At 34.3% G+C, this 27,973-nt stretch overlaps 1 protein-coding gene across 1 annotated transcript in view; it reads right to left on the bottom strand.

Moving 5' to 3' along the window:
- Positions 1 to 14,552: 14,552 nt before the first annotated feature.
- LOC138704435 (WD repeat-containing protein 47) overlaps positions 14,553 to 27,973 on the bottom strand; it is a 193,905-nt gene continuing 180,484 nt past the window's right edge. The window contains exons 10-11 of the mRNA XM_069832303.1: positions 27,153 to 27,372; positions 14,553 to 24,871 (exon numbers count right to left, since the gene is read on the bottom strand). Coding sequence (XP_069688404.1) covers positions 24,726 to 24,871; positions 27,153 to 27,372 — 366 coding nt within the window. The 3' untranslated portion in view covers positions 14,553 to 24,725. The remainder of the gene's footprint in view (positions 24,872 to 27,152; positions 27,373 to 27,973) is intronic.

Here is a 27,973-nt window from a genome sequence, read left to right as displayed (position 1 = left end):
AAAGAGAGTTTGTATGCCGAAGTAAAATAGCAAAATAATATGAAGTTTAGTGAGTGAAGAATCATATCAGTTATATGAATGAAAAAATAATGCTTTGTACATTTTAAATAAAAAAAAAGTCTTTGAAATGATAGGGGGGTCTATAGCCCCCCAGACCCCCCCTTGTATCCGCGCCTGGTTAAAATCGTCTAGTAATAGTAATTTCATGTCATTATCATGGACGTCCAAACTATTTAACATGTTCGTTTCTTTTAAAATTAAATTTATTACTGCAGTAATAGAAGCCAATATTAATTGTCCACCATTTTGCTAGTCAGTGACCTAATTGAGTTTTTTTTTCGAACCTCATTTTGCTGCAACAAAGGCATGAAAGCGCTTTAAAAAACGCACGGGTCTATGGATAGTTATTACAAGGTATATGATATATATATAGGGTGATTCAGACCACCCGTAACAATCATTTATTTCGGAAACTAGTGCATTAAAATTTTCGAGACACAAATATTTATATTAAAGCACATATGAACTTTCACTTGAGCTTGATTTCATCAATCAGCTTAACAGGAAGTAGGTCAGTGGCGTATTACTTTAAAATTTCAAATGGGAGTCGTGGTCAAAGATGGTACCATTTGATAGAGCTCTTCAAAACAAACAGCTTTCATAGGAAACGTTTTTATTAATGCCTACTCTTTCAATGAGAAAACGTACGAAAAGACAATGTCATCAATATTGAGAAATGTTACAATACGAAAATCTAAACAAGGCAATTATTAATGTTGACATGTTACTGAAAGACTGGACAATACCATTGATTTTTTATAAATGTTAAAACTGTCTGCCGTTCTGAGCAGCACACACCCGTACTCTTCTTCTAACACTGTCAGCATCTCCCAACACTTCGGCGTGGTCAAGTGACTGGAAGATCTCTCCGATTCGCTGTTTCATGTCATCTCTTGTTGTGGAACAATCTTGATAGACGATGTTTTTTAACCGTCCCCAAAGATATAAATCCAAATATTCAAGTCAGGAGATCGTGCTGGCCATGCCACAGGACCGAATCTGTTTGTAGTACGTAGGAGGTATTTGTAATCACTCTTAACTTTTAGGTAATTATTTTATTAGTCACAAAAGTAATTGCAAAACTAGAAAAATGTACATATGTAGATACAGAGAAAAACAAAACATTTCCGTCTTATTGTACATTGTTGGGCAAGGCCACCTGAGCTTATTACCTCCTGGCTAAGTGCAGTGTACATGTAGACCTGGCCGTAGATACTGTATTGCGGTGACTAAAAGAAACACTTGAGCGAGCAAAGGGGAAGGGGTAGTTTACTTGTATTCACCCCTCGACAGTCCTGCCAGCCATTACGTCTACATTCAGTCAGGTAATTGTGCGTGTGTACTACCCTATCTCAACATTTAGGCCGTGTCTCAAAGCTACATTTTCAGCTGAAGTGAACTAGATTGTTGACTAAATAGCCGGATGTGACGTCTGAAGTCATGATCCAAAGCTACATAGTCCATAGCAATCAAGTCCGTAGTAGCTAGTCAACGAAAATGCTTGCTTGATTGTTGACTTGTTCACTAAACAAACATGGATACCTCATCAGCAAATGGGGTTATGAAATCTGAAAATGCTTTGGAAGTAAAATAATGTAAATATAATTTAGAATAACACGTTAACTTTGAACACTGATATTGTTAGTACCTTCTGTAGAATGTTTTAATCATTACTGTAATATATTAAGCCCTTATCTTTTCCATATAACTCGTAATGAAACTGCATTAGGACACTGCCTTCTTAATTTAGTGCTGCACCGTAATGTCATGGTTTTTAGAAAAATAATCTATGAAGAAGGCCATGTTTCAAGCATACATGTCCAAAGCTCCCTAGTGTGTAGTTCACAAGTCATCTAGTTGCTAGTCACTAGTGTGTAGTATGGACTTGAGCTTTGAGACACGGCCTAAATGTACTTATCTAGTTTACATTTTCTTCTCGTAGGCTACATTTCTCAGTATTAATGACATTATCCTTTCGTACGTTTTCTCATTGAAAGAATAGGAATTGATAAAAACGTTTCTTATGAAAGTTGTTTGTTTTGAAGAGCTCTATCAAAAGATACCATAATTGACCCCGACTCCCATTTGAAATTTTAAAGTAATACGCCACTGACCCTATTTTCTGTTAAGGCTGATTGTTGAAATCAAGGTCAAGTGTAAGTTCACATGTGCTTTAGTTGCAAATATTTTTGTCTCGAAAATTTTAATGCACTAGTTTCCGAAATAAATTACTTACGGGTGGTCTGAATCACCCATTGTCTTTTCGTACGTTTTCTCATTGAAAGAGTAGGCATTAATAAAAACGTTTCCTATGAAAGTTGTTTGTTTTGAAGAGCTCTATCAAATGGTACCTACCATCTTTGACCACGACTCTCATTTGAAATTTTAAAGTAATACGCCACTGACCCTACTTCCTCTTAAGGCTGATTGATGAAATCAAGCTCAAGTGAAAGTTAATATGTGCTTTAGTGATAAATATTTTTGTCTCGAAAATTTTAATGCACTAGTTTCCGAAATAAATTACTGTTACGGGTGGTCTGAATCACTCTGTATAGCCACTACGAGAGGCTCGAGCCGGGATCATGGAGGCTGCAAGATGATTAAGTGCGCATGCGCGAACATCTCATGCACTGCCTGTACGATCCTTACCTTACTTCATGTGAATAAATGGAATGTTATTGGAATTGTTTATGTATATTTACATTCTCTTGCCAATTCATATGCCAAGCGTGATAGTGTATACTTGGATATACTCACAACTCTTTCTAGAAACGCTGCTTTCATTCTCTCTAATTCCCTCAGGTCTTTTTTTTTTGTACTTGGTTATTTAACGACACTGTATCAACTACGAGGTTATTTAGCGTCGATGAGATCGGTTATAGCGAAATGGTATTTGGCAAGATGAGGCCGAGGATTCGCCATAGGTTACCTGGCATTCACCTTACGGTTGGGGAAACCTCGGAAAAAATCCAACCACGTAATCAGCCCAAACAGGGATCGAACCTGCGCCCGAGCGCAACTTCAGATCAGCAGGCAAGCGCCTTAACTGACCGAGTCACGCTGGTGGCTCCTCGGGTAAATTGAATTAATCTACTTGATATGAATTGTAGAATTTTGTATAGCTTAATGAAAATATGTTTGTAAATTGAATTAATTTGTCTACTATGTATTGTACTAGCTGAAAGCACCCGGCGTTTCTCAGGTTTTCCTTTCTGCTTCTATTTTTAATTAAACTGGTCATTAAATTTTCGGAAATCTCGGAAACCTAACTGTACACAACCAAAACGAATTGTCTTTACTAAGCTTTCCTCGCCCATAAAGATGAATCTTTACTTAACATTACTTACATGAATTAATGAACTCCTTAGCCAAATGCCTGCCAGGGTTAACTCAATTTAAAACAGTTGTAAATCAGCCACCGAAAAGAAAACATTTCATTATGTGCCTGACGTTAAACTGTTGTTTTAAATTTATTTGTTTTTATTTATTCATTTCTTTTATTTATTTATTTATTTATTCTGGTGTAGTTAAGGTCATTAGGCCTTCTCTTCCACACCGCCAGAAATACAAATAAAGTAATAGAAAAATCAAACTATAAACAAAGTAAAACCCAACGAAAATATAATTCCTTCTCCTCTTTCTGATCAGTTTCAGCATCGAATCATATATACATATATAATTTAATTTATATTGGAAGATTTTTTTTACCTCTTGACCGGACCATTGTACATTCACTTATATTATACCCAGTTTTTTTTAATATAACTTGAAACTTTATCTTATAAATTCAAAACATACTGTATTAATTCTAATTTTATACACAGAATACAGATACAATATAAACTAGCAATAAGTCATTTTGTAACATAAAGACTAATATTCTGAGAAACGTATAAGGCCTACCGGTATTTTAGAAATTAAGAGATTTTTATTTCCACAATGCTTAACATACTAAATTTGCAATGTGATTATACAGATATAATTTCACAGCAACACATTTTTGGGACGTGAACAACAATATTTTGAGAATTAATACAATGTTATTTTCAGTGTGCTTATGTACATTCACATATTACATTAGCAACATGACAAAAGTATCATTGAATTCCTTATTGATATGTGTAAAATCTTTTTTTTTTTCCCACTTCTTTGTATAAAATATAGTTGAGGATGTGAAAAACACGCAGTTTTTAAGTTAATGTCTGCAACTTTGAGCGACTGTACTTGAGCATCATTTTAATATGGCCATTACACATGCTAGTGGCATTGAAATTGCAGTTACTTAAAATTGAATGAGTATCCTAGCAATACGTGGAATAAAAACATCTCCTTTTATTTTTGCAGTTAATATTACCAATTCTATTACATTTCGTATGAGTTTTTTTACACCAATTCTTATTCGTGCATAATTTTGGTGGGTCAGTATTTCGCAGTAGTACTATTGGTTATTCAGTATTAAGTAAATTATATGTTAGCAATCCTTGTAGTTTCAAAGAATTCTAGAATTCAGTTGTATAAAACAGTTTGCTCAATATCTACAAAACTGCATCGAGTAATTCATAATATGGTCCTGGACTGCGTAAAGATACATATTGCATGAATTATCTAGTTTTAGTCTTCATGATCTGTAACAACAATGTAATTTAATTTCGTGTTAACATTTCCATGGTCTCATGAAAGTCGATGTTGAATAAAACAGACAATAATAAAGAACAGTTGACTGTAGAAGATTTTGCATTTTAATATTACACAAGAATATTTGATCTATTTATTTTTATTTTTTACAATTTTAATTGATTTAACTTCCATTTGCACAATTTTAATGTAGCCTATGTTCTTCTCCTGGTTATGAAGGTTAAATGTGCAAACTTTGGCACATATCGGTCAAAGCGTATAGATTTGTATAGAGAACACACACACACACACACACACACACACACACACATATATATATATATACATACATACATACATACATACGTACATACCCACATTCAATTTTATATATTAAGATATGTTTGTATAGTTTGGCTGATGAATTGTATATGCTTTTAAAATGAATAGTAGTCTGTATAGCTCAACTGATGAATTGTTTATGATTATAAATTGAATTAATCTACTTGATATGAATTGTGCAAATTTGTATAGTTTAACGAAAGTATGCTTGTAAATTGAATTAATCTAATTAATTGATTAACTGGCGGACTTACTCGTGTTAATTATGTAAGATTTAATCTGTTTACTTTGTATTGTACATGTTTGAATAGTATGGCTGATGAATTGTATATGCTTTACATTGAATAGTAATCTGTATATCTCTATTGATGAATTGTTTATGTTTGTAATTTAAAGTAATTTGCTTGATATGTATTATTAATTTCTGTATATCTCAACTGATGAATAATCGTTTGTGTTGTAAATTTAATAATCTGATTGGCTATGTACTGTATATTTTTAGTAGAGCCATCGATGTAGCTCAATCTGCAGACTTGCTGGCCTGCTGATCCGGAGCTGCGCTCGGGCTTGGGTCCCATTGGTTTCTTCAGAGGTTTTCCCGTGGACTGAAGCCGGATGGTCTATGGCGAGTTCTCGGCTACACTTCATTTCACCCCCTTTGATCTGATTACCAGGTTGGGTTTTTTTCCGAGATTTTCCCCAACCCTAAGGCAAATGCCAGGTAATCTTTTGGCGAATCCTCGGACTTCACCTCATCTCACTACATCTCGCCAAAATATTGTAAAAATTATAATTGTAATCTTGTAAAATTCTGACTTGTTCCACATCTTAAAGCTTCACTGCTAATGCAAGATCTATGGAATATAATGAATGAAATGAAAAAAAAAACGTCACTAACAGAATTACCAACACACGCGTCAGCAAAAATTGCTAAACAGTTTACAGTACTGCAAAGGTCGTCAGATTCCTTATCATGAATACAGAAACCGTGATTTTTTCGCTTGAGGGTATGTAAAAAGTTACTAAATTTCTATTTAAGCAATATAAAAGAGAAAACACCTTGTTGGGAAAAAAAAAAAAAAAAATCAGTTTTAAATCATTACATTTCACGACAAAATAGCTCAATTGGCAATACTCCTAACCATCATCTCAGACTCTCCAAGATGCCGCGCCATCTCACGAAGAAACGAAGAACGAACAGAGCCAAGGCCTTAAACTCTATTTTGATCTACTTTCTCCTCTCTATATTCTTCTCTATTACCCCCTCTATTTCTTCCACTATTTTCCCTCTATTTTCCTTTTATTTTAACATCTATTTTCCCTTATATTTCCTCCTCTACTTTACCCTATATATTCCCTAAATTATCCTCTCCATTTTTCTCTTAATATTTTCTCCTTCATTTGTCTCTCTGTTTTCCATTTCGGTCTATTTTCTTCTCTACTTTCCCCTCTATTGTCCCTGTATTCAATCTACTTCCTCTCCTTTCCCCACTATGTTCCACCATATTTTCACCTCCATATTCTTCTCTGCTTTTCTCTACTATCACCTCCACTTTCTCCTTTACTGTCCCTTCTATTTTCCCTCTATTATCCTTTCGTTATTCCCACCATTTTCTCCTCTATTATCCCCTCTACTTTTTCGCTATTAACCCTCTATTTTATCCTCTATTACGCCCTCAAATTTCTCTCCATTATCCATCTATTTTCTCCTCCTTTTTTCCTCTATTTTACCCTCTACTTTCTATTCTATGCATTATTATCCCCTCTATTTTCTCCTCTATTATCCCTTTATTTTCTCTTCCATTGCCCCCTCTATTTTCTCTCCTATTTATTATCCCCACTATTTTCTCCATTTTTCTCAGCTATCTCCTCTATTTTCTTCCCTATTTATTATCCCCACTATTTTCTCTTCTTTTCTCAGTTATTTCCTCCATTATCCCCTCTATTTTCCGTTTAATATTTCGTCTATTTTCTTCTGCATTTCGCCCACTTTGCCATTTACTTTCTCTCTATTTTCTATTCTATGTTCTCTCTATTTTCCCTCTATTTCCTCCTCTAATTTCGCTATATTTTTCCTTTACTCTCCCCCTATTTCCATCCCTTTAACTTCTTTATTTTCCCTCTACTTTCTCCTCTAGAAAGAGATAATAGAGAAATAACAGAGGATACAATAAAGAAGATAATAGAGGGAAACTATACAGAGAAAATATAGGCAAAATGGAAGGAGATTAGAAAAGAAAACAGAGGGATAATAAAGACGAAAATAGAGGGGAAAAAAAGAGGGGAAATAGATGAGAAAAAGAGACAATGTAGAAAGAAATTTGAGGAGAAAGTAGAGGGAATAACAGAGGACAAAGTAGAGCGATAATAGAGGGGGTAACAGAGGAGAAAATACAGGAGAATATAGACGAGAAAATACGGGGGAAATAGAGGAGAAAATTCAGAGGAAAATAAAAGAGAAAATAGAGGAATTAGTAGGGAAAATACAGAGGTAATAAAGAAAATAGAGGAGGAAATAGAAAGGAAAATACAGGAGAAAATAGATTGAAAATGGAGAAGAAAATCGAGCTGAAAATACAAGGGGAAAATGGAGGGAAAATACATAAGAAAAGAGACAAGATAATAGAGGAGAAAACAGATGGGATAATAAAAGAGAAAATAGAGGGGATAAGAGAAGAATACAGAGAGAATAATAGAGAAGAAAATTGGGGAGGAAACAGAGAGAAAATGAGATGAAAAATAGAGGTGAAATTAGTGGAGAAAATACAGATGACATTATAGGGAAGAAAAGAGGAGAAAATAGAGCGAAAAATGGATGAAAAAATAGAGGAGAAAACAGAAGAGAAAATAGAATGAAAATAAAGGGACAAGAGAGCAGAAAATAGAGGAGTTAATAGAAGAAAAATGGAAAGGAAAAGAGGAGAGAATAAAAGAAGAAATTATAGAGAAAGTATAGGATAAAATAGAGGGAAAAATGGAGGGCAAAATATAGGGGAAAATGGAGAAGATAATAGAAGAGAAAGAACGAGGGGAAAATAAAGCAGAAAATACAGAGAAAATAAATGGAATGCAGAGGTAATAGAGGGAGAAACAAGGGATAATTGGAGAAAAATTGAAGGGAAAAGAGAGTATAATAGAGAAAACAATGGACGAGAAATATGGGAAAACAGAGTTGGACATAGAGACAAATTATAGAAGACAATAGTGAGAAAATAGAAGGGAAAACAAGCGACAAAATAGTAGAGAAAATAGACGAGCAAATATACGGTAAAATATAGGAGAAAATACACGGGAAAATAGAGAGGGAAATACATGAGCAAATAGAGAGAAAATAGAGAAGGAAATAGAGGAGAAAATAAAGGACAAAATAGAAGAGAAAATAGAGTGCAAATTAGAGAAAATAGAGGGATAATACAAGGAAAATAGAGGATAAAATAGTGGGAAAATAGAGGAGAAAATGGAGGGAAAATAGAGACGCAATAAAGGAGAAAATAGAGGGAGTATTAGAGGAGAAACTAGCCGAAAAAATAGAGGGATAATAGTGCAAAAAAAATTGGTAGAAAATAAAGGGAAAAAATAAAAAACATAGAGTAAATATAGATGAGAAAATGGAGGAGAAATAAAGGGGGAAATAGTGGGATAATAGAAATGCTGATGGAGACGAAAAGAGAGGGTAAATAGAGAGAAAATAGAAGGAAAATGGAGGAGATAATGGATGCATAAAATATAGAGGATTATAGAGGAGATAATACAGGGAAAAGAGGACAAAATAGTGGTATAATAGGTGAGAAAACAGAAGGGTAATAGAGAAGAAAATAGGGGATAATAAAGGGGAAATAGAGGGGATAACAGAGAAGGAGCTAGGGAGAAAATAGATAAAAATAGATGAGAATACTGAGGAAATAGAGGGAAAATGCAATCTCTGCTCTCTCTGTCCCCTCTGTGCAAGCCGTCGACAATGGTTAATGTCAGGCAGGGCAAACTAATTCATTGTTGAAACACATTTTTCTTTCTTTCTTTCTTTCTATTCTTTTGTAGTGTGCAGCAAAAACAAATCTCTTTCTTCAATATTATCATCTCCCCATCATTAGGTAGGCCTATATGAGATTATTTTCTATTCAATAAATTTCTAGAATTTTATCCAAACAAGTGGAACAGTGTTAATCTTGTAAGAGCTGATGCGTACCGCCACAGATCTGCATGTTTTAGAACTTCCGGCACTCTGTTTGGACAATTCTATAACTACCGATACTGAAGCCCTGGCTCAGTGATGTGTGGTGATATGAAGGTTCAGTTTCTTAAAAGCCTGCTTTTCATCCATACAATTGTGAATTAAGAAATGCGAGTGCAGAGCAACAAATTATACGTGGAAATAATAATTATTCAGTTTCTTCTCATTATTACGACATTACGAGTAAGTATTTTCATTTCCCATTTGCAACTTGGATAAATTTATTATACTGCAAAAGGGAAACATAAAATCATGAGAAACATGAAACTGGCGAAAATGTTGAGCCACTGACAGTAAGAGGTGCAACAGCTTCTGTTCCATCATGGATGTTAGTGCGAACAAGTCGAAAATCCCTAAAAATGTTAGTACTAAAATGAATCGAACATTAAATTGATGAATCAGTGGATGTTTCTGATGAAGTAACTGCTCCCTCATCTTCAATTTTATAAATTTATCCAGAAGCAGCTTTTGCACCTCTTCAATAATGATGCAGAGTAGAAATTACCATTTTATAATGACAAATAATATCCAAATAAATATCTATTATTATGACAATAGGTTTGGGGCAGAAGAAAGTATCAGACAACATAAGGTAGTATATGGAGCCTAACTAGAGAAGATTGCAGAATGCTGGGTTTGTAATGAAAGAACTATCCTTGGGCAGAAAACTATGGTTAAATGAATGAATGGCAATAGAAAAATATACTTATATAATATAGATCTACAGTATGTATTATTATTGCAATAGAAGAAAAACATCTATATAAAATTGTAAGCATCTTTAATATAATAACTTAAACAATAAGAACTGCCTTAGCTTACAATGTCTGCATGGAGTTATGTTTGTGGTAGACGTCACTCATTTCAACATTCTCCCACAATGGTGTGGTGTGACTGAGGATGACAGGACTCTGCTGGAATCTTAAGATATTGACAGATGGCACCACACAGTTGAGTCATGATAAGTACAAAAGCACGTCAGTTCGTACTTTAAAAATCTTCTTCAGTATAGGAGCTAAGGCACAATAAGCCCACTAGAGGCTGCAATGCTAGCCTTCGAAAGTGGTATGTTACAGATTGTGGTCTACAGTGGTTGTACAGCTGAGAATTAGCCTTGCAACAAGTGGCTGCTCAGCGTCAGGGCTGGGCAATATTTGAAATACATTTGTATTTTGTAATTTGTAAGGATTTTCGAAAGTATTGTGTATTTAGATACATAAAATTGATGTATTTTGTATTTCAAATACTCAAAATAATTTCTTCTTCTTCTTCTTCTTCTTGTCCTTCAAGTTTTGGATTTAGATTTGAAGAATGAACTTTTGTCTTATTTGACTACCCATTTCAGATGTGCTAGCCGTACACTTAGTTTTCTTGCCACAACTGATTTCCTTAATGCCATAAGAAATCTCCAACAGCATCAAGGATCCAACATCCAACACTTGCTAAATGTTCAGCATTATGGAATGCGTCTAGGAGACTCATATCCTCAGAAATTATATCAGACATCTTGAAATATTTATTAAGTTTCCTTGCCCAACTCGATGGAATTCTATTTATGACTCAATCTCTCAAATATTGCAATTCAAACACGATTTAAACAATATATGTGAAAAACTGGGATTGCCAGACTTCAAAGATGTTGAGTTTCAGTACCTTGAAGAATATTGTGCAGTTCTGAAACCCATTGCCGTAGCCCTTGATTTAATGCAAAATGAGAAGATGTACTATTATGGCCAACTTTTGTCCACATTAATTTCCCTCAAAAACAGATTACATATTCTGTTATCTAGTAATCTACGGCATCTATTCCAAACTCCAATCCTAATAGGTTCACTTTCATCAAGATTTAAAGCGATGTTTGATCTGACCCCAGAAGCTAATTGAGCTATATTAGCAGCTTGCTTCCACCCATCTTTCAAGACGAGATGGCTACCTGACACTGCCTCACCAAATGATAATAAAAGGATACAGAATAAGTGTGCGAAATCAGCTGACCAGGAAGTTCTCTGCTACACCTTTGGTCAGTTCAGATGATGAAAACAATTCTTATGTTTTCAACTCAAGTACAACAGACTTTGAAAAGCAAAAAGAAAAGAACTTGTCTACTGCGGAGTATGAGCTCATACAATTCTTCAATGGCAGTGCACTCCAGAGAATTACTCAACAGTGAGACAAGCTTTTATAAAGTATAATACAAGTTTGTGTTCCTCTGCGCCTGTACAAAGACTGTTCTGTTTTGCAGGATTTATTCATTGACCAGCAAGGGAATCTTCATCTGATGAAGTTTTTGAGAAACTTTTTTTTTTTTAAGGGAGCAGTAATTATTCATATGTAGCATAATTTCATTCCTGACTGGGAAAAGGAAGAATGTTCAGTCACAGTGTTTATATAAAACTTCGAGGTAAAAATACTTTTAATGTTACTATAATATTTTAGATTTTCAGTAATATTATTTCTTTATATATTGTATTGAGTATTTGAAATACAAATGTATTTTGAGTATTTGAAATAAAAATGTATTTTGGTTAATTTTTCAAAAGTATTTTGTATTTGCATTTCAAATACTATTCTTTGAAGTATTTTGCATTTGTATTTGAAATACTTGGATGTCAGTATTTTGCCCAGCCCTGCTCAGCGTTTAAGAGCTTACATACACACAAAAATAAAAGTGAAGTTCTCTGGTTCGAAAAGGACACAGAGCAAAAAACTATTCTGCCAAAGTCAATATGACTTCAATATCTGATCTACATAGGAAATTATCATGTATATTTACACAAATGAATTTGTGTATATATATATATATATATATATATATATATATATATATATATTCATTACAATAAAAAGAAGTCATGGTTACATCCAAAGTGACAATCTATTTTACATACAAAATATTTCAATATTCAAGCAAATATGTTAAATGTTCAATGCTAATATAATATTTGGTATTTCATAAAAGCTTATATGATTGTGTAGGGCTCAATACAGACTGGACTGCAGTAAGCTAGTTGGAGTAACCAGTATACTGGGTGTTCATTTCAAAGTGTGTCATGACGTCACTGTTGTTGGGTCACCGATTTGACGCGAGTTTCAGCTGATATGTTAGAGAAGTTGCCTATTATTTAAGGCGTTCTTCAATCTGAACTTGAGAACGTGTACGGTATAACTTGAACGTCGTAGCAACAGATGGCGGTCTGTACTGTCTGTGTGCTACCATAACCTCTTTCGAACTGTGTTTTGCGCCGGCAAGTCGTACGCAGGGTATTTGTTATCATCGGTTGCGTACGGTAACATTCCACAACACAAATCAAATGCTCCGTGTCCATGTTGACCGTCGAAGTTAATGTCAACAAATACGTAAGTAATCGTCTTAACCCTCTCCCCATATCCCGACAGTACGTATTTCCAAACAGTTCACATTCCTGCCACTACCGGCGTTATCGTACGTATCGGTACGTACTCTTCAGAATGAACGCCGTACTTGCTAGCCATCTTCTCTGCCTCTTAGGTTATACACCTGAGCTGCGGAAGTGTAGGAAGATTGAATTCTCTAGGCTCATCAACTAGCCACATGACGGCATACAGCGAGCCAAGACACATTTTGAACTGAACACCCAGTATACTTATAGCAGTGAGCAGCACTGTCGCTTTTCCTACACAAAAGCATTTCTGTTACAGAGGATGGGCTTGTTTTTAATTGCTGCAGTCACGTATAATCAAATTTAATTCAATGTCAATAAGACCGTTACCGGCACACTTGAAGGAAGCACTGTGAGCAGTAACAGCTCTGCCTGCACACGTAGCAATTTAAAAGTCATGTCGAGGTTAACGTTCAGATAAGTTGAATGATATGTAATAAGGAAAATTATATTACAATTTCAGTCAACAACTTATCAGATTGGTACAAAAACAAGTTTTGTTACAATAATCTCGCAGGTAATTATAGATGAAATGTTGGTCATGTGATTCAATTGAATGAACGATTCCTGTTGCTAGGTGACTCACTCAGAATTAAATAATTCACTTAAATGAATGATTCTCTGGTGACAGCTGTATAGTTCACAAACACACGAACGCCATATCGTAACACTTTGTGAAATCACTCGGATAATGGAGAAAATGAAATGGAACATTTCCAGTGAGGTCCATGGTAAAATGCTAATTTTTACACCAAATTTTTTTGATCCAGGGAAAATACTAGTAAAAAAGTGTTTTTGTGAAAGACTAGTATTTTCCCTGGACCAAAAATTCAGTATAAATGGAGTAAAATTAGTATTCTACGTGGACCATATTAAATTTGTGGTAAAACGGAGATTTCATTTTTACTGTTAACTGAAGACTTCCTACAATATTATATATAATACGCAGCACTACCACTATAGTTCACTGGGCATTTCGCTTAATAATTAAACACTTCCTAAAAAAATCATTTGTGTGACACTATCACTCACTGCTGAGGAACCATGTGTTGTGGGTTACAGACGTTTCCTTTTTCCTTTGCCAATAAATTCTCACTATCTCTTCAGTTGCAACTCGCACATTTCTTTTCACTTTTATCAGGTATTAGTTTATATGACATTGCGAAATCACTCTCATCTTCTTCACTTCTCAAATTACAATTATTTTTACTTTCCATGGCTAATATTGTTACTATCGTACTATCTTGAAAATGGCGCTTCAACTAACAAAGTTTGTTTATCAGGTTGCTTTGGAAATGTGACGTCACAGATAATGCTTGTCAATATTGTCCTCTTTATGCACATTTTTCCAGCTTTTCTTTGCTATAAACACGTAAATTGTTATTTCTTTAAATGTCAAGAATAATTTAGATTACCGAAATTTGCTTTATCTATTTTATTTTCTTTAATCCTACCCTAAACATAAGAGACGTATTTTAAACTTCATTTCACGACATAGCTGTTTAGTCGAGGTATTATGGTGCCAAAGGTCCCAGAAACGAATCCCATCCAAACCCCACAGGTAAGAAAAATTGGATTTGTACGATAAAGTAGTATAGTTTGAGATATGTAGAATTACATGATAGAATAAAGTAGTAAAATAAAAGTAGAGACATGTAGGAGAGAATAGAAGAAGTGGTACAATAAGAGATAGGGACATCTAGGAGAGAAAAGTTGAAGATAAAACAGAAGAAGGGGCGACATGTAGGAGATAGAAAAAAAGCCTTAAAATAATCTTAATTCAATTAAAAAGAACTAATTCAATTGAATCATTGACTCAGCGACATGTCGTCTATAATTACCATTTAAATTATCGATACCTATTGTTTGAATAATTGAGAACCAAAGTTTGTTTGTTTGTCACCATGGCGCGTATTTAAACACTACAAGATCCAGGGAAAATATCTGCTTAAAAACTATAATGAATACGTTTGGAGAAGGCAGTGACATCATGTATTATTGAAATATATAAAAAAAAAAAAATGAATTAATTTTATTAACTTGGCTATATTAGAATAACAATCGATAATATACTATATCCAGATAAGAATATGAATTGATATTATCAAATAGACTGGGGTACCTATATTTTGTCACACAAGCCATGTAACGTGTCGATGAGCTGATTTCAGCATCTGACCCCGCTCCATCTTTAACTTCGTAAGTATTAACAGAAAAGCACTATTGATGCTCCCTAATTAATTCTCTTTTTTAACTATTGTTCGTAAAATCCCTATTGATTAATTTCAGATGTCTTAATCATCTCATCGACTAGAGTGACAAAATATTCCATAGAACTTCAGTTTTCAACTACTATGAAAATATGGCACCATACATACATATATCTTACATTTATATCCTTGTAATCATTAACAATCCAAAAGATATATGCAAATGCATCACTTCTTGAATGCATGGTATCATTTTATAAGTTGTTTTTAATAATTTGACATATGATCATGCTTCTACACTGTTTTATTTCATTATGTATGCATTTTATATTTCACTTGTGTTCAATTTGTCTAATTTATTGCTTTTCCACCTGATGATGATTTCTTTGAAAATCGAAAATATTCGTGGATACAACCAAGAATTATAATGTGATTATTGTAACAAAACTTGTTTTTGCACCAATCTGATAAGTTGTTGGCTGAAATTGTAATATAATTTTCCTTATTACATGTAGCAATGTCAAGACATTCGGTGTATCATCAGCATTCAAATAACTATCATAAACAAAACTTTGTTAGCCTATACCACTCATGTGATGTGTTTCTGGCCAAATATCACTCTGGATAACTGAACCTCCTCCATCATTGTTGATACATGAGGTATACTCTCAAGATTTTCATCGAGTCACCAAAAATTAAGCAACATTGGCAACATTGGAGCTGGTTGCTTGATATCCAACAATAACAATTCTATATCTGCAAGTCTTGAGTATGAAAGTCTGAAATGATTTTATCCAAATAAAATTACTCTTCACAGAAATATATTCTCTCATTTTATCTATCATACATAGAAAAGTTCACTTTTTATTATTTGCTCCAGCTGATATTTCGTAATATTACATATACTCAGGTGCAGTGTACACCAAAATGAAGAAAGCGGAATTTGAAATGGCCAGAAAGTGATGCTGAAATGAGGATGTTCTAATTTGATATCAGTTCCAAAGAAAGCATCAGCTACACACATTACAATAACATTATTACTGACTTCCAATTGCTAATCATAACATTACTAGTGACTTCTCTGATAGGAGTGGTGATAACGATCTGAGCATGAGAAGCAATCTTTATCTACTGGTACACAGGGCCCAAAGTCATACATGTCATGGCATAGCCTGTAGAGCCAGGGACTTTGTTAGTCTAAACATGCTGCATTAATGCTAATGTTAACATATGGCAAATGCAATTTAAAAATAGATTTCGTGCTGTTTTTTTTTACACATTTCCATTATTTTTAATTATGTATTAAACTTTCGTAATTAAAAATTGTATTACATTTTTGGACATATTTCTTTTGAAATCTTTGATATTTCCTTGCCTTGTGAAAAATAGTCACCAAAGAGTATGCATCCAGTAATTCAATAGTGAACAAAATGACTTTGATATCTATGAGAGATTACTGCAGTAGTGGAAGAAATGGTGAAAAAACTGGTTAAATCAAGAGGACTAACAACAGCTGCAAATGAACTAAAAAAAAAAACACTTTTCAAGACACTGCTGGAACTGAAACGTGATTAATCATAAACTCACCAGAAAATATAACATGCTTTATATATTATTAATTTACTCATGAGACACACAAATCTTTTCCTGTTAGAAAGCAAAGAGTTTTACTTTTAGAATCTGAAAATAAATATTGTAGCTACCAGCAATATTTAGATAAGATTTTTATCCTAATTTGGTTAGTGTTACTTACATGCGAATATATACTCAGTTTTATAAATTTATATAAAACATTACATCTAAGTGTTATTTAATCAGTCTTACTAATAAACCGTGTATAGTTTTTATACCAGACTTATCCAGAGTTGAGACAGAAAACGTTACTAATAAACCTTGAATAAGCTATGGACGTATAAACAGGCTGTAACTATACAATGGGAATTGCTTTGCAGTAGTTATATACACGAAACCCTTGTTTAAGCGTTGTATATAGCGAAAAAATGGCCGCCCCTCTAACAGCTGTTCGTATCGACTGTCATTTTATGATGATGGTTACCTTGTAACCACAGAAGAACAAACCAAAGATCATAGAATTATTAGGATAATATTGCTGTAGCTTGCACTCTTTGACCAAAATATAGTGTGGTAATCGATTAGAGCCAGTTGTACTATCGATATTTAAAACGCCACACTACAGCGCTCTACCGGATGCAATAGAGAACCTCAGATATTCTATTACCTTTCGTAAGGAAGTAATGACGAAACTATGACGTATCTGTGTAACAGTTATACTGTTATACACGACGTATGTACTGATTATTAGTAAGGAATTTACACACGACTTATAAACGAGCTACTCATTGTATAAGTATAAGACAGTTAAACGTCTATATATAGAGTTTTTATTAGTAAGACCGTTAAAGTATAATGTATTTAATACTACAAAAGATGGAAGCAAGCAGACATGGTTTCAAAAATGAATTTTAAGGTTTGTTTCTGCAGCAGTTTTCAACAGTTTGAACGTCGTGAGCATGTGCATGCTCATAGTGCTGCAGAAACAAATGAAAGCTAAGGCTATAGAAAATAAAGCAGTGACTGAATTTCATATTTTATTAGAGCATATTTGCATGCATATTTCTTCATTTAATAGATCATTAATTCCTGGGCCCTGATTACAAGAATTGAAGAGTACAGGCAAAGAAGGGATAATTCAGTTTCTTTGTAGGCTGGTTTCTACATTACAAAAAGGAAGTGAAAAAATAACCGTGAGAGAGAAAGAGAGAGAGAATACTTAGATTTCAGTTACTCCTCAATCAACACAATGCCATCTAACCAATTCTCCAGATATATGTATATACAAGCTCAATATTACGTGTTAATTATGCTCGTTATTGAAGAACATAAGTTTACTTTCATTATAACTATATTTTTTATACTAGGGCTGGATAAAAAGTAATGGCAACAGTTCGGTATTTCTGACATGGCTTTATTCACAGGGGTATAACATTTACGTACCTTCTATATAGTCGCCCCCCTTATTTATCACCTTTTGCCAAATGTTTGGAAGGCGTCGCACACCATCAGCGCGTCCATCTTTGTTGATGTTCTGTACTGACCGCCCTATAGCACGGATAAGTTCATCTCTGGTATTGTACCGGGTCCCTCGCAGTGGTTCTTTCACTTTGGTGAAAAGATCGTAATCGCATGGACTCATATCGGGTGAGTACGGTGGATGTTCCAGAATCTCCCATTGCCAGCGGCGCAAGAGGTCCTTGACAGCAGCAGCGGTGTGACTCCTTGCATTATCATGAAGAATGATGGGGTTCTGTACCACCAAGTGTCGTCGTTTTCTCCTGAGGGCTGGACGAAGGTGGTGCTGCAGGAACCTGCAGTAGTAGTCCGCATTTGCCGTCTGCCTTGGAGGTACAGCGTGGTGCAGTATTACATCATCAATGTCATATGCCATAATGAACATCACCTTCACAGCACTTTATGTAGGGAGCACTTTCTTCAGACGAGAAGAACCTGGATGCTTCCATTCATTTGATTGACGTTTCAAGTTTGGTTGGTTCGTATGAGCGAGCCCATGTTTCGTCCATAGCGACGATTCGTCCAAGAAAGTCGTCATCTTTCCTTTGGTACCGGTCCAACAAGGCCTGTGCGACTGCATAGCAGTGCTATTGTTAAACCTCGGAAATTTCATGGGGTATCCAACGCCCTGTAATTTTGCGGTAACCCAGAATGTGGAGCACAGTTTTGTGACATAATCCGATTTCCGCTGCTAACTCACGCGCAGTCCATCGGCGATCAGCATCCAACAGGGAAGCAAGGAGTTGAACTGAGTTGTCATCCACATGGGGTCGTCCTGTATGGAGGTTGTTCTGAACGGCATCCATGCCTTCCCGGAACGCTTTAACCCATCGTGCCACTGTACGATATGGCAACGCTGCATCGGCACATGCTTCACGCAGTCCCTGAAAACATTCTTGTGCACTACGACCTCGTGTCACTTCAATTTTGATCCAGAAACGTTGCTCTAGTTTTGTAAACGTGGTCTTAGGGCGCTCGCACTATCCCTATGAAAGTCAATGTTCTACACACTACAGTAGATTGACAGAGTACTGTCGCCGCTGGCTGCACTAACTCATTTAACAGTCCTTGTTCATGTCCACACAGCTGGCAGCTCTGGAACGCACCATCATCACGTGACAGCAGTGTTGCCATAACTTTTTATCCAACCTATGTAGAATTAACTGTATTCACATTTGTACTCATCATCTTTCTTTCCCTATTGCACATCTGTGTATCACAACTTCGTATATTTTAACAAAATTTACATCAATAAATATACTTTTTCTAATGTGAAATTCGGCTATGGTTTAAATAAGGACTGTATACTCATGGAAAGCAAAATTGACCAGCTGAGAATTGACCTTACAACGGCCATGCAGTACAGCTGTACAGATATTTTTTCATGACTGTGCTTTTGTCGTATTTATAGCTATTGTTGTTAGGCCTTGAAAGTTATAATTCCCACAAAAAAACTTTTTGCTAAGGAAACCATTCTTCATAAAATAAAACTATACTGAAACAGATCCATTACAGTGCAGTTATTGTTACTTAGTTACCATTAAAGTGCAGTTTTGTGAAGACTTTGGAATAATATTGTTCAAAATTTTCAATGTAAAGTATGTTGCATTTGCAATTTTAAAAATATGATCGTGCACAAAAAAAATCTTGTACAATATATGTTTATGAACTGAATTACAAAATCTCAGGAACTGAAAAACTCATTCTGCTCGTTTTTCAAACTTTCCCTCACTTTTGTAAAAAGCACTTCCTAACCTTGTATCACAATATACCGTTGCATCACACTATCTTCATGTCTTCCCTTCTAAGCCTTTACAATGAACCTAACCCTGTTCTGCCGTTATCTGTCTTTAATTGAGATAATAAAACAGCAAGAAACTTCAAAATACGCGAATTTAACAACAAACATGTTTTCAGGTGCCCAGAGTAGCACCCTGCACACATGTGGTAAACACTTATTGCAGAAGTGTTCGGCAACTCATTGGTAAACTGCTTGACTGTGAAACAAAAGTTACCATGTTCGGTCCTAGCCAATTCATTGATTTTTTTAATTTATATTTTCACTGAAACTTGATTAATATATTTCAGTATTATTTGTATTTATCCTGGTAATAATGAACAGTTTGACTCGTAGACATTTTGTTTTTCAGCATTAATTTCCCATGATTGTACGAGAAGATTAGAAGAGAACGGCAGTTACGTAGACCTTCGGCCCCCCCTACTACCAATAATGCACAACACAATGTCAATACGGCGGTTGCTGTCGTCTGCGATACAACAAACTTTTCTTGTTGATTTTCGAGTTCATTTTTTTTTTTCTGGTTATTATATGCTTATTTAAGTTGTGTTAACTCTCGCTAGTGGTTTTATATTTTATTTTATCCGTCTTAGTATTTATTTTATTATTGTAAATATTTTTGTTTTATTATTATTATTATTATTATTATTATTATTATTGAGTTAATTTGTATTACTATCTTTGTATAATCTCTGTCACGGATATTCTATTATTATTATTATTATTATTATTATTATTATTATTATTATTATTATTATTATTGAGTTAATTTGTATTACTATCTTTGTATAATTTCTGTCACGGATATTCTATTATTATTATTATTATTATTATTATTATTATTATTATTATTATTATTGTTACTATTATTTCTATCATCAGCATTATTATTTGATCCTTGTAAAATTTATGTAGACTACTGGATTGTACCCGAACACAAGCATATGCTCATTTCGGGTATCTATTCATATGTATCATTTCAAATGTAAGTTGCGAATAAATTTGAATCTGAATTTGAAAAAAAAAAAAGTCATATTACTTTATTCCATTACCACTGTCGTAATATTTTGCTCATATTATGTGTTATTAGTACCGGTATGGAAATTTACTGACCTACCCAAAACAGTGACTCAATTTTTTTGTGCTCACATTTGTTGTTGTTGTTGTTGTTAGGAATCCGTAGTTTGTGTTTATGCTCGACGAGATTTTAACTGTGATAAAAGAACTTGTACTATTAAAGTCCATTGCTACAAACAACAATATACACTTAAATGATATAATACAATCACACAGTGATGCCAAATTACTTCAACGTGACAATGCCAATTTTACTTTAACTAGAAGCTCTGTCTGCACCTCGTGGTGTATTGGCTATGATATGCATTAAAACCTGATGAGGACCAAACGTGTTAATGAGCTATATTTTGTCGTTCGTTCATAAAGTAACAAAAATTAAAAAAATTCAGTAATTAAATTTACATAAACCTTTCATATAATTTTATTCTTATTTCTTTCATTTAATATTTCATCGTTAATATTTTCATAATATTAATGTTATGCAATAATTATTCCAGTTGTAAAAAATACGAAAAGACTATGACACAAACGTTAACTACACTCTGTAAATTATTATTATTATTATTATTATTATTATTATTATTATTATTAAATTTATGATGATTTGATTTCAATCAAACATTTTAAATATTTAGTTGGTATTCTCGTCCTTCATTCATTTTACAGTAGAGTGGAATTCATAGTGATTTGATAACGTTTGCCATATATACATGGCAATTATAAATTAATGTTCTGGTATATCTGGTTTAATATTACAATACGCTTCCGCAAGTATTAACAATTAGTGTATACTTTCCCATTTGATTACAAGAAGTCAGTGACAAGAGAGGTTATTGATGTGTATATTGAATGGACACCCAACAACAGCTCTTACATGATTTAGCAAAATGTATTCAAGAAACATACAATAATTCTGAGTAACTCACATTCAAATTCCAAAGATGTAATAATAGACCATTATTAAAACAAAATTCCTCTGATTGACGTTCTGGCTGATATGTATATCTATATGTATATCTCTCTTGACAATAGGTGTCAGAGGAACAACAATTGGACGGAGTTATGCAATAAAAGATCAAGCGCCAAAAACCTGTTTCGAGATATTGGTCATTGAAATAAATCTGCTTTTTTATAAAACATTTTATGCAAGAAGTATTATAACACTCATACTATTACAAAAAATAGCACAAATAATACCAAAAAAGGCTAACCGATTTTGATTAAGAGACCAGCAGCTGAATTAATATTTCAAAGCAAAATAAATAAATAAATAAATAAATTTTATGCAATAAACGAATTTTTGCTTATAAATAGCAGCAAAATTCAGATATCGCATTCTTGATTTTTTCCGAGTTAAATTAGCCTGCCATCAACAGATTTGTAGAAATATCTCATTTTTCTCAAATTGTCGGTTGGTCTATTATTGCGTAACTCCGTCCAATTGTTTGTACACATCTGAAGTCTGATTGTGTAATATGTAGCTAGTCGGCAATGTATGCAATGGAGGCGGAAAGGAACTGGCCACTCTATCCCATTATCTCCTGGCCTAGTTGCCTCATAAGTGGTGCCTTCTTGGTATCACTTGTGATGTTCAGATCTGTCCTTGGACAGTTGACTAAACAACAAACAATAAAAAAACAGTCACGGCCGGGGATCGAACATGGAACATTTTGTAAACAGGCTAGTGTGATATGCATTCAACTACCAGTATGAAAAAGATACGGGATGCATGCGTATAACACTGCAGTTACTTGACATAAACTAGAGCCGACGGCAATTTGGAAGGCGGTACCGGTAGTCTGCTAGCATTGGCGTCGAGAGAGACAGATAGAGAAAGCAAGGCAGCGTACAACATTGCCACATCGTACTTCACGCGCACGTGCAATACAAATAGCGCAGGAGAGAATTTAAATTATCAAAAGACAATAATGACCTTAGCCGTTGATTACTGTAAGTATGACAACAAACAAACCCTCTTTCTTTCACTAACAATATTCTTTGCATGGTTCTCAATCCCCCACCACATGCTTCTGCAGTCGTTTCTTGCACATTGGCAACGTTGCAGCCAGCATCAAGATGGCCGGCAGCATTCTGTTCGTCAAAGTTTTTAAAATAATTATACACCTTAAACACTATTTTCCGCGCCTGCCTGTGCAGTACTTGTCTTTTCACAGTCTCTTCTTCCATTTATTTACCTTACACACACAGTAAATGTTAGTTTTACTTATTCAATGTATTGAAACACTCGCACGTGAACAAAGGAACTCGGGAAGTGCTTGTTATAGACTGATTCTGATTGGTTCTACTGTACAAGCTTGTGACGTCACATACCAGGTATGCTACGGCACATATAGCAGCTGACCACCTTCCGAAATGCCGTCTAGTCTAGTACAGTATTATAATCAACAAGCTTTACACAACATTCTAGGCACCACAACATCAGGATTATATTAATGTGACATATTCAGGTTGAATTTACGCTGATTACTGTACCGTTTGCCGGTACATGACTTATCACTTTTTGTTTCCATGAGTGTACCCTGGGAGTGATTGGAAATTTTTATATCGTTTTTCGAGGACTCTAGAGAACTGGTGAAGTCAAAATTAATTAATTCTGAAAAATTACCCGAAATGGGAATACATTCAAACTTCATTTTAATTCTTATTTTTCTTTAATTTTTTATGTTTTATTTCATAATAATTAACAAAATTACATTTGTAATTATTATAGTAACTTCGATGTATTAAAATAAAATACGAGACGCCAATTGAAAATATCATCGGCTTACAAGCAAAACACATTAAATCAAAAATATTACCTCTAAGAAAAAGGCATTATGGAAGCTCGTAACAAAACTGAATCCTCAAAATATTAATTTAGTAAGTTGTTTTTCTTTCTATGCATTTAATTTTTCAATTCTATGTTTTTATAAATACATTATGTACATTATATACGCCTTTTTTTTTCAGAAGTAATATTTTTTACTTAATGTGTTTTGCTTGTAAACCGATGACATAAAACAACAACAATAACAGTTAGAAATGAAACGTTTCTTCCAAGTTTTTATTTAACAAATTACTGAATGAGCAAAGAAGTAAGATTTGGAGGTGGGTTTATAAGCACGATATTTTGTAAAATTGCTTTTATGTATTATTAAATAGTGGGACAAAGCCTAAAAAAAAAATGCCAATTTTGGTATGACTATAAAAGCAACAACAGAGATTATAATAAGTTTTGTTTATCTATCAAAGTCCCCTTGAAACAAAAATTTATTACAATTTCTAATTAATGGCAGTGTACAGACCCAGGAACAAAATTCAGGTGGCCTAAATTTTGTTTCTGGGTCTATACATACATTATTTTCACTTAAATTTAAGAAATTAATATACAATATTCTTTAAACTTTAAAATGCTACACAAGAAATTTTATGACTATAGATATTCCACTCTTTACCTTGTACTCTTCAACAAAACACAAATTTATATAATAATAATAATAATAATAATAATAATAATAATAATAATAATAATAATAATAATAATGTACTCGTAATGAAATTATTATGGAATACTTACATAATATGAATACAAAACCTCCCTCAAATCAGAACTCGACTTTCATCTACAAACAAGAACTTGACTGTTAATATTGTAAGGCATGTCACATGAAGCTGATTACAAAGTAAGTGATGGAATATCCCCTATTCGAGGTACAAAAACTTTTAATCTGCCTGATTATAAGAAATTAAAGACTTTCGAAGTCCACTGCAAAGACAAAAAGTCCAAGTTCACTAAAGTTGTAAACATAACATGTCATGTCAGGTCAAGTCTCTTCTCTAGAATTTAAAATTACGCAAGGTTATCACTGCACTGAGATCAGTGTTCATACGGGGGGAAGGGCCCAGAGCGTAGCTGTTTTGTCTGCACTCGTGCTCAGAAATGAGAATTCCGTTGGATGCCAGCGTCCAGAGATCACTTTATCCTGGTGCTGGGCCACCACCACACTCGGCAACGGCATCGTCAGGTCCCCTGGAGCACAGACAAAAGCATTGCACATATCAAGCACATGCTCAAATCTTCGTGGCAATATTATTTTATTACTTATTATGACAGTGATTCCTTTTTTACAACAGCAATAAAATTCGTTGACTGGCCAAGGTGCTAGTAAGGGAAATAAATATCAGAACACCAGTATCACTGTGTTTATATTGCTAATGCTGCATCCATTTCATTTCCTTTTCAATTGCTGAAACTGTAAACACTAGAACAGTGTGAAGGACAGACTGAATTCAGCAGTTACAGATGGAGAGAAAACAAGTTACTGACTGAAGCAGGGGCAGTTCATAAGAGCGCAAGGAAGCATGCCCCCTGAAAAGTTTAAGGCATTACAATTAATATTAATCTCATGGATTTTAAGACCATTTTATAGGAAATACAATCGAACCCCTCTTTTATATTTTTCAAGGGACTCTGAAAAAAATAGTGTCAATTGAGGGAAAGTATAAATTATGAGAAATGGTTTACGCATATCAAGAACATTAAGAATACATAACACACAGGACTATATTAAATATAATATAATTATTAAATATCCATTCTTGAATACACTCTTTTAACACTTATATAATCACTTATGAACTATGAAGTCATTTAATTAAATAAATAACACCAATACATAAACAAAATACACCCAAAACTCCAATACACACTGGAACTTGAAAACAATAACTCCATAAATTTCCTAGACATCACCATAACAAAAGTTGACAACAAACACACCTTCAAAATATACAGAAAACCAACCACCACCACCACACACATACACAACACATCTAATCACCCCACACAACACAAACATGCTGCATTCAGGACAATGGTACACAGATTACTCAACATACCCATGAGCCAACAACACTACAATGAAGAAGTGAACACAATCAAATACATAGCACAAGAAAATGGTTACAACCCAAACATAATAGACAACTTCATAAGGAAGACAAAACAAAAACTAAACAAACACAAAAACACACAAAACACAATACAAATACAAGAACACAAGAAATACATCACACTAACATACGAAAACAAAAACACACACAAGATCGCATCCTCATTCAGAAAACAGAAATACAACATAGCATACAGAACAGAAAACACACTACAAAGACATCTCAACACACAAACAAATAAATACAACCACACAGGCGTATACAAACTCACATGCAATAGTTGCGACAGTTTCTACATTGGACAGACAAGCAGATCATTCCAAAGAACACATTAAAGCAATAACCAGAGGACACAATACATCTACATATGCCGAACACATAACTAATGCTAACCACACATACAATAACATAAATACAGACATGGAAATCCTACACATAAAAACCAAAAACTCAACACACTAGAACAATATCAAATATACAGACACACTAAAACACACCCCAGTCAAATTCTCAACACACAGATCAATTTCAGAACACACACACTATTTGACACAACTCTTCATCACATGAACGCACCCACACAACAGGCAGCGAAGTTGAGATAGCGCCGAGATCTAGTAGGCTCTGAGGATGGTGTCGAATGGCACCGAAACAGCTGTAAGCCGCACATGCTTACATAATTAACACGAGTAAGATCGCCATTTAATCAATTATTTAGATTTCAAGTGTTATCTTTGAAAAATATTGGAGTGCAAGAGGTCAAATGACTTTATTGTCAAATGCCTGGCATTAGAAAACAACAACAACATATTTCAAGTGTTAAAAGTAGTGTAAGAAAGATTCAACATGGAAAGAAATTAAAGCGCTGGCGAACAATAGAGTAGGATGGCATGCTTTCATCAAGGCACTATCACTACCACCACTACTGTTTTGAATTTCCTTTGTTAAAACTCAAAAGTTCTTTAAATTCGTAATCGGGTGGTATCCATTGATTTTGAGTAAACTTACAGTTGTCTGCAATTTTACAGGGACTTGTATTTTGCGAATATGGTCAAGAAACAATCGGGGGTCACAAACAGAAGACTCACCCAAAAGTTGGTCGTGCCTTCAGGAATTTGGGAACAACTAATCTAACAAAACAAGCAATCAATACAATTTAATTAATTCATATAGGAACTTAAAAAGCGATTGACGAGCACGTACACAACATCCAGGGTGAGGGATGACGAAAGCGCTTTTGCACAAAAATCCTCAATACATTTTTTGTAGTACGTATCATAATACTTTCTCTAATGATTAAGTGGAAAGTAGAAATCTGTTTCTTATGAGTGATCTACCAACTAAGACGCAGGACAAACCTTGAAGGTCAGTGAGCACCAGCTTGTTGTCGTAGCCACCCGTCAGCAGGTAGTAGGCACTGGGAGAGAAGCGGATGGAGCGAACGTCCGATGAATGTGGCTTGAAGCACTGGACATTGCGGCCACCCCGGATGTCGAACAACACGCAGGAAGAGTCCTCATGTCCCGACACCAGCAGACGCCCTGACGGGTCAACACAGACAGCAGCCACAGGAGAGCCCTGCGAAACAAAAGGCAACTTCACATCTGACATATTATGAAGGGGTGAGGAAGAGAGTCGAAAACCACACTTTAATATATATATATATATATATATTTTTTTTTTTTTTGCTCTAAACCTTTAACACGCTCTCCTGTAAAATTTTGTCTGCGTCGTCGCTTAGAATTAAATCCTTCTCACCCCTTCGTATGAAAATGTCCAATTTATGAATTAGAATACACTTTAACAAATGACGACTGATGAGGTAGGCAAATTTTCGGTTTCAATAGAATGATTAGCACTACAACGAAAATGTCAGTTTAACGTAATAAAAATTCGTCCTGCTACAAAATAAAATTCAGTGTAACGAAATGTTTATATAATATGCAGTTAGAAATTATCCTGTTATTCCAAGTCGTTTGTCAGTATATTGGGCACTCTGCCTTTATCAACAATTAAAAGTGAAATTTCTGCACTGCGCAGAAAAGTAAAGTAAGAAATACTGTAATTAAAATTGCATACTGATTTTATAATAATTTATCTGTGAAAGTATCACAGTATGGAAAAAACCAAAAGAAGAGAAAATTCCTGTAAGTAGTATGGCAATAAGTGCACAGACACT

This window comes from Periplaneta americana, chromosome 8 (genome assembly GCF_040183065.1).
Source record: "Periplaneta americana isolate PAMFEO1 chromosome 8, P.americana_PAMFEO1_priV1, whole genome shotgun sequence".
NCBI classification, from domain to species: Eukaryota; Metazoa; Arthropoda; class Insecta; order Blattodea; family Blattidae; genus Periplaneta; species Periplaneta americana.
This window is presented reverse-complemented; position numbering and strand designations above follow the sequence as displayed.